The sequence below is a fragment of the Hyaena hyaena genome, unplaced genomic scaffold (genome assembly GCF_003009895.1).
Source record: "Hyaena hyaena isolate Hyena2069 unplaced genomic scaffold, ASM300989v1 scaffold_756, whole genome shotgun sequence".
In the NCBI taxonomy this organism is placed as follows: Eukaryota; Metazoa; Chordata; class Mammalia; order Carnivora; family Hyaenidae; genus Hyaena; species Hyaena hyaena.
In genome coordinates this window covers 70,443-79,356 of record NW_024081384.1, presented here as the reverse complement: position 1 = coordinate 79,356, position 8,914 = coordinate 70,443, and the positions used below count along the sequence as shown (strand labels likewise).

The 8,914-nt window shown below is 44.3% G+C and overlaps 1 protein-coding gene across 1 annotated transcript; it reads right to left on the bottom strand.

Moving 5' to 3' along the window:
• Positions 1 to 7,315: 7,315 nt before the first annotated feature.
• CHRM5 (cholinergic receptor muscarinic 5) lies at positions 7,316 to 8,914 on the bottom strand. The gene has a single exon (XM_039218360.1). It carries the CDS (start codon positions 8,912 to 8,914, stop codon positions 7,316 to 7,318), a length of 1,599 nt encoding a protein of 532 aa, XP_039074291.1.

The window sequence follows — 8,914 nt, the reverse complement described above, 5'->3', positions numbered from 1 at the left end:
AAAACCCCAACACAACCTAGTATCGTTTGTTTTTGTTTTGGATTCTCCTGCACAGGACCTACTTCTGGGTATAAAGGACCTGTCAAAAGGTGTTCAACCATGGTGATCTAGTTGTTTAGGGAGAAGAGTGGTTCTCCACATCCCAGGTGTAATCTGTACTGTTTCTTTGCTGTCTTCTGGCTGGTGGCTTTTTCCTCTGCAGCCTACTGTGACTTGACTGTAGTTAGCATATCATGGCTGATAGCTTCATGGATTGTGATTGAAAGTGGCTGGACTGTAAACCTATCCTTGAGTATAGGGACTACCAAAAATAAGCACCAGCTCCCAGCTACTGATATTGGCGATAACTGGGCTTAGTATGAGTTGCTCTTTGTTGAAGGTAATAGCACCTATTCCTTTACTAGGACACCACTGCAGATACATTTATGCAAGATAACTCTCTGTAGAAAATCATTGCCTGGGGCGCCTGGGTGGCTTAGTCGGTTAAGCGTCCGACTTTCGCTTAGGTCATGATCTCGCGGTTCGTGGGTTCGAGCCCTGCGTCGGGCTCTGTGCTGACTGCCAGCTCAGAGCCTGAAGCCTGTTTCAGTCTGTGACTCCCTCTCTCTCTGACCCTCCCCTGCTCACGCTGTCTCTCTCTCTCTCTCTCCTAGAAATAAATAAAAAACATTAAAAAAAAAACATTTTAAGAAAATCATTGCCAAGGCCTGGGAGTGAAACTTTGGAGAACTAGTCTTAGCAGGAACATAAGGGCATTAATGTCCAAAGACATTAATAATAACAGGCAAAAGACTGACACTTAAAGATTCATATTAAAGTCAAAGAGGACACATCCAGCAGAGTAAATTACCCTCCCGGTGAACTGTCTTGTCCTCCATCTCCTTTGATGAATTGATGTGGGTGCAGGGGAGGTGCTACAACCTTATGTTTATTTGTAATTAGGCAAAGAGCCAAGGTCTAGCTCTGCTTACTGGGCTGACTATCATCCAGACTTGTCTACATTAGTGTACCTATGGCAGTCTATTTCTCCAAAAAGTTCTCATCTTCTTAATCTTGAATAAGCCTCATACCACCAGATGTCCCCCTCATGGTTAGTGAGTGGAGCCCCATGACAGGCTCCGTGCTGACAGAATGGAGCCTGCTTGGGACTCTCTCCCTCTCTCTCTGAAAAAAAAAAAAAAAGTTTAAAAACTTTTCAGGATATGTCAAAGGGTCACAGGAGTCAGCTGGAAGGGACTCTCAGTGACAATTTGAGCACTGACATAATGACAGTAATGGATTTTAACCAATTACTAAAATAAGAGTTCAGGAGTCCATATTATTAATATGTAAGTAAGTAAATGGAAAAACTCTTCCTTATAGTAGAATGAATGCCAACCATTTGGCTGTTATTATAGTAATAACTTATTTGGGTGAGAATAATAAGTAGATGCTTCAATTATTGGGTGAAAACTTGAAAACCCTTAGGACATTTACATAGAATTAGTCTCTTCCTTAAAAAATGTTAATTGCAGAGGGAAAAATAGTAAATATAGAGTAGAGAAAACTGGCGTGGGTCGGCAGGGGGGAGCACTTTAACCATTAATCAACGTTAACATCCCCAGTAATGGGATAAAAAGATCATGTCCTCCTGATGTGATAAACTGAGGACACAATATCACATTTGTGATAATCTTGCCCAAATCAAAACTAGCAAACAAATTAAAGTCAGTCTAATAAGGAAACACCAGACAACCCAAAATTGATGGAAAAAAAACATTTTAAATAGGTTGAATGTACTCTTAAAAATGACCGTGTCATGAATGACCATGGAAAGTTGAGGACCATTTCCAGATTTTGGAAGAGTTTAGAGAGACATGAGAGCAAAATGCAATGTGTGATCTTAAGCTGGAAAAGAAATTATTTTTATTTATTTATTTTTTATTTCTGAGAGAGAGACAGCATGAGCAGGGGAGGGTCAGAGAGAAGGGAGACACAATCTGAAACAGGCTCTGGGCTCTGAGCTGTCAGCAGAGAGCCCGACGCGGGGCTGGAACCCACGAACCGTGAGATTATGACCTGAGCTCAAGTCGGACACTCAACCGACTGAGCCACCCAGGTGCTCCTGGAAAAGAAATTCTTATAAAGAACATTATTTTGGACAACAGGCAAAATTTGAGAATGGAATGTATTACACAGCTATGTGATTACTAATATTATGTATTACATAATAATATTGTAGCAATGTTAAATTTCCTGACTTTTAAATATTTGTATTGTGGTTATATAACATAATCTTCTTCTTAAGAAATGCCTACTGAAGTATTTAACATTTATTTATTTTTGAGAGACAGAGAGACAGAGCACAAGCAGGGGATGGGCAGAGAGAGAGGGAGTCACAGAATCCAAAGCAGTCTCCAGGCTCTGAGCTGTCAGCACAGAGCCTGGTGCAGGGGCTCAAACCCATGAACGGACATCATGATCTGAGCTGAATTTGGATGTTCAACCAACTGAGCCACCCAAGCGCCTCCTCATCCCCTGAAGTATTTAGAAGTCGATGGACATGATGTCTGCAACTTATTCCAAATGGTTGAGGGAAAAATACATATGCACACACACACAACACAAATGTAGCAAATTATTAACAATTGGGGAATTCAGGTGAAGGATAAGGAGTTTTCTGTACTATTCTTGCAGCTCTTCTTTAAGTTTAAAAGTTATTTCAAAAAAATTGTGTGTGTGTGTGTGTGTTTTAGTTCCTTCTGGCTCCTTTCCTGATGCTTAAAAAACTTTTTTCTCTTCCCCCTCCCACTCACAATCTGGATTCCTTATTGGGCCAGAGTGCATATATTCTCAAACTTTTCTGGTGAAATGGCGAGGGGGAGATGAAAATTAGAACCATTTATAATGAAAATGAATGACTGTTCTGAGCAGTTGTGGAGGAAATGCTGCTCTTCTGTTCTGTTGCAGGGTCTGCCCCACCTCCCTTGTCCTGGAGAGAAAGGGAAGATTTTAGTCACAGGAATCTTGTCATCATTATTTCATCTTCATTCGGTCATTGGTAGCTGAGAGGAAAGGGGAAAATCACAAAGGTAGCAAGAGGGACCTGTATCCACACTGTGTATCAACCCCTCCCTGCTTTCTCTTTCTTTTCAAGTTCTTATTTAAATTCTAGTTAGTTAACATACAGCACAATATTAGTTTCAGGAGTAGAATTCAGTGATTCATTACTTACATACAGTACCCAGTGTTCATCCCAAGTGCCTTCCTTGGTACTCATCATCCATCTAGCCTATCCCCTGACCCACTCCCTCCATCAGCCCTCAGTTCTCTGTCTTCAAGAGTCACTAACCCATCCCTAGAGAAACCTGGGTGGCTCTGTCAGTTGAGCTTTCTTTTGCCAACACAGAGCCTGCTTCAGATCCTCTGTCCCCCTCTCTCTGCCCCTCCCTCACTGTGCTTGTGCTCTCTTTCTCTCTCATTAAAAATTTAAAAAAAGATTTGCAACAACATGGATGAACTAGAGGGGATTATGCTAAGTGAAATTAGAGAAAGACAAGTATCAAATATCATATTTCACTCATATGTGGAATTTAGGATACAAACCAGATGAACATAAGGGAAGCAAAAATAATGTAAAAATGGGAGGGGGACAAAACATAGGAGACTCTTAACTTCAGAGAACATACTGAGGGTTGCTGGAGGGGCTGTAGGTGGGGGAATGGGCTAAATGGGTGATGGACATTAAGGAGGACAATTGTTGGGATGAGCACTGGGTATTATACAATGAATCAATGGAATCTACTCCTGAAGTCATTATTGCACTATATGCTAACTAACTTGGATATAAATTTAAAAATTAAAAAAAAAAAATTCAAAAAAGAAAGAACAAAAAGTCTCTAGCCCCTTCCTTCTTAAAAGACCAGAACGTGCAAATGTGTATGGGATCTCTCATATAGGTGGACCTATCAAGCTAACCTGAGACCATTTTTTTTTCTTTCAAAAAAAAAACCTTTTCATTTTTATGTATTTATTTTTAGTAATCTCTATACGAAATGTGGAGCTCAGACTCAAGACCCTGAGGTCAAGACTTGCATGCCCTACCAACTGAGCCGGCCAAGCACCAAGACCATTTTCCTATGAATGTATACTTATTTATTTTTTTAGTAATCTCTACACCCATCGTAGGGCTCGAACTCATGACTCCAGGATCAAGAGTCGCATGCTCTTCCTTTTTTTTCTTAATGTTTATTTATAAGAGAGAGAAAGAGAGAGAGAGACAGAACACAAAAGGGGGAGGGGCAGAGATAGAGGGAGACACAGAATCTGAAGCAGGCTCCACGTGAGCTGTCAGCGCAGAGCCCTATGTGAGACTGGAACTCACGAACGGTGAGATTATGACCTGTACTGAAGGAGACACTTAACCAACTAGGCCACCCAGACCTCATGAGTCGCATGCTCTTCCAATTCAGCCAGTCAGGTGCCCCACGTTTTCTTATTTAAACACTTCCCATTGGACTATTGTGCGGTTAAATTTCTTTAATATGCAGAGTAATACTAGTACAATACAGAAAAAGCAGCCTAGTCCCCACATCCTTTGTTGTAATTCCAGTATTTACAGTAGACAAGTGGATATTCCAATCCAGAGATTAGGTACAGATTTCAGTTACAAAGAGGCAAACATCAGCATTGGCTGTCAAAGGACATTTCCCTAAAGGAGCACAGCAGAGGAGGAATATATAGACAAAAACTGTACTGAAAACAGATTCCTCGACAAGCTATCAAATTCATAGTCAAGGAGAAACAAGCCACAATGTTAGTAACAAAGCAGCATTCAGTAGGTGACGAGTCAAAGCTGTACACAGTTTACCATAGACAGAGCTTGGGAGACTGGGGGCATAGAAGGCCTAAGGTCCGAAGTCGGCCCACACCCCAGCAACCCACCCACCCGCCAGGTCCCTGTAGTTTACAATTGGATCTGTTCATTACGAGGACCCTACCCACCATAGGCCCTATTCTAAAGAATAGTTTCTCCTAGATTTTCATGTGTGTGTGCGTCTACGTCAGGGGGCATCAGTAGTCTATAAAACTGGCTGCCTCCCAACTCCAGTGACAAAAAAGGAAGCATAGGCCTCTCAGTTTCACAAAAGATAAACCCGAAAGGCTAAGTCCCAGGCAATTGTGGCATATGAAAAATGTGCCCCAGTGTTCCACCCCTCCTCCAACTCTGCATTCTTTTGTTTGAATTCGCTTGTGTCTCTCTATACTGTGAACAGTGAATGCCCAGTGTTGGCTCAAAGTGCTCTTGGAGGGATTCAAATTTTGTCAGGAATCACAGTCTTATAACTAAAAGAATCAACTGTCTTTCCAGAGCTGGTAGAGCAGGTTTGCTCATGAAGTCACACCCTGTTGGCATCACGTAGGCCTGGGAGCCTCTCTCCTAGAGAACTGAGCCAATTACTTCATATTCTCTATGAAATTCTTGGCGGGTATCAACCTGCCCTTCACAAAGTCTCAGCAGCTACATTGCTTCTGAAATGTTTCATCTCAACATCAAGTCCCCACAAGGCTGGGGGAGAGGCCTGGGTGCACCTGTTTGTCTTGCCCTGAAGCCTTCTTGGGATTTGGTGTAACAGGCTGATTCCTCCCTCAGTGGGAGATGGAAGTTCTTTTATATTCCAGTCCACATGGAATTCCCAGGACAACGAAAGCAGCTATTTTTACATCCCCTTAGCAAATGAGGCTGAATCACGACTGGCCTGCAGTAAGTGAAGTCTGGAGACGTTAACATGGCTGCAGCTGTCACCGACGGGTTAGATTCTGTCTGACAGGAGAGCTTCGTCTCTAAAACCCGGCCTACTACACTGCCGTTTGATTAATTGTAAGCACTTCTATAGTTTCAAGTCCCTGCACATTGGTTTATTCTCAGAATTTTCAAAAAGAAATTGTTTATGTACACTTTATATATACAGAAGAGAAATTCCAATCAAATTTAGGTTTTGGTCATTTTGATACTCTAATGTAAGTTGTGTTGATAACTTTTATTTTTACATGTTACTGTGATCTACATTTTGTTCTTAAAGATGAGGCTTTCATTTTTAATGAGTGTCGCCAGGTTCGCTGAACCTTAACTGTACTTTTCTGAACTACTCATCTTTGATGGTGAATTTGGAGAGGAACGAATAAGTCGTTTCTGAGCCATGATGCAAAAGACCTATAAAAAAAAAGAAGAAAGAATTCCTTTCCCCTGCCGTCCCTCCAAATAGCACTCCTGGCTGGAGGCTGCATGATGACCTTGAGCCCGGCTGTGACCCGCCTGTGGGTGAGGAAGATTGGGGGCTGGCAAAAGAGTTTTGGAAGAAGCCCAAAAGCATGCAGTGAAACCAATTTGTTTTCTACAGTTTGCGTCAGGTTTGCCTTGTGAAGAGATCAGAAAGTAAGGTCTCTGAAAACAGTGAAAAGAATTGTGATTAAATAGCCCAGAGAAGATCTTTATGCATAAACAGAGCATGAATAAATAGGCCCTAATGGTCACAAATAAGAATACGCAATATCTGTTTAGATGAAAGGAAGAAAATCCCACTATTAAACACCAAAACAGTGGCAGAAGCTTGATCTTCCTCATTAGCGGAGCAGAGGCCCTTCTGTAGGACTGGGTGGGATCGGGCTTCGGTGTTCCTCCAGACCCAGGATTCTAAAGGGCAGGATGGTTCCACAGGGACCAGGAGGATTTCAGTGGGTCTGAGGAATTGGCATCAGTTGTGAGCGCTTCACTCAGATGTAGGAACAGAAAAACATACAACAGTACAGAACACACAACACCTGCACGATACCTATCGGTTTATAAAGAAAATGAGTCTTAGAAGCCAGTTGAATATCACTCTTCTTAACAGGTGACATTGACTGACAGTCTCCTGGTTCTCACTGGTAGGAGACAGCCCCACAGACACAAATATTGCACTCAACCTCAATACAGGTTTCCACCCAGTCCCCGCTGCTCTGCAAAGGTTAGGGAACCAAAGTTCCCCAAGTCACTGTTCACTGGCCCAGCGTTCCTCCCCCCTGTGAGGGGACACCAGTCTGTATCCTCACTTCAACAACAGCAAACTCCAGTGGCCTCAGGTGGCCTTGTTGATGGATAAGAATCACTCAACATGGCAGCACTTGTGGCAGCAGCCATGACTCCTCCCTTTCGGTGACAGATCTCAAGCCTCTACAAAGTCCTCAGTGCTCAAATGATACATGTTCTGTTTTGAAAACAAAGAAGCCAGGATCAGCTCACCCGTCCTCAGAGGAAATTGACCTTGGTTACGCTTTTGAGAGGAGCTGTTATTTTTCAGGAGAGCTTGCTGTTTCCCTGCCAGTACGACTTCTCTTCTACTTTTTTCTTCTTCCAGCGGCAGAGAAGCAGCATCTTAAAGGTCTTCCTGAAGGTTCTGTTGCAGAGGGCATAGCAAATGGGGTTGACAGTGCTGTTGACATAGCACAGCCAGTAGCCCAGGTGCCACAGGGTGACTGGGACACACTTGTCACAGAAGGTGGAAACCAGGACCATGATGTTATAAGGGGTCCAGGTGATGATGAAGGCCAGGAGGATGGCACTCAAGGTCTGGGCTGCTTTCCTCTCCTTGACAAGGACCATTCTCTTTCGTTTGGTCATTTGGTGGCTGAGGTTGGGATCCAGGCCTTTCGCTGAAGGGTCCTTGGACACTGGGAAGGAGCAGGGCATGATTTTCACCTTGTGACAGCCATTGTTGGTCTCCTGGGTCCCATCAGCTTTTACCACCAATCGGAACTTGTAGGCCACACATTTCTGACTCCTCGATCTATGAGCAGCACCTGGGGACAAGAAGTATTTTTGGGTGTCATAGTCCTTTTTTTCAGTGTGAGCTTTCACAAAAGTTTCCTTGGTCTCTTCAGCACTGAATTCCTCCCTTGGGCTTTCCTGGGCCTGACTCTTGTAGACTACTTGGAAGACAGGGTCAGTGGTGGGCTTGTCCTCATCCTCTGAGGAAGGGTAGCTGCTACAGGTAGTGAGCTGCTCGGCTTTGGCCCACTCGGTGCTTGGGTCGGTGGCTTGGGATGGCTTCCCAGTGGTGGAGGTGCTCCTGCGGGAGGAGGACCAGGAGGCTTGGCTCCTTTCCCTCTGGGCCAGCGTGGGTTGAGGGCAGCTAAAGCAGGACCTCAGCAGAGCCTTATGAGCTGGCTTTCTTGGCTCGGCTTCAGCCATGGAGTCAGAGCCCTGGAGGTCAGCCAGGTCCTTGGTTCGCTTCTCTGTTTCCCGGTAGATACGGCAGTAGAGGATCGTCATGACAGAAACAGGGATGTAGAAGGCAGCGATGGCAGTGCCAAAAGTGATGGTGGGCTCAGAGAGGAACTGGATCTGGCACTCATCTGGTGGCACTGTCCGCTCCCCAACCAGGTACTGCCAGCAGAGGATCGCCGGGGCCCAAAGGATGAAGGAGATTAGCCAGGCCAGGCCAATCATGATGCCAGCCCTTTTCGGTGTACGCTTGGCCCGATAGGTCAGAGGTCTTGTGATAGAAAAGTAACGGTCAAAACTGATCACCAGAAGGTTCATGACGGAAGCATTGCTAGCCACGTAGTCCAGTGCGAGCCAGAGGTCACAAGCCAGACTCCCGAGCACCCAGCGTCCCATGAGGATGTAGGTAGTGTAGAGGTTCATGGAGAAGATCCCAATGATGAGATCTGCACAGGCTAAGCTGAGCAGGTAATAGTTGTTCACTGTCTTCAGCTGACTATTGACCTTGAAGGAGATCATGACAAAGACGTTGCCCACAATGGTGATCAGGCTTACCACAGCAGTCACAGCTGCAATGGTGATGACTTCCCACAACCCATGACGTTCCAAAGGCTGGTGATTTACTGGGGTGTCATTGACAATCGTTGTATTGTGGTTAGATTCCCCTTCCAT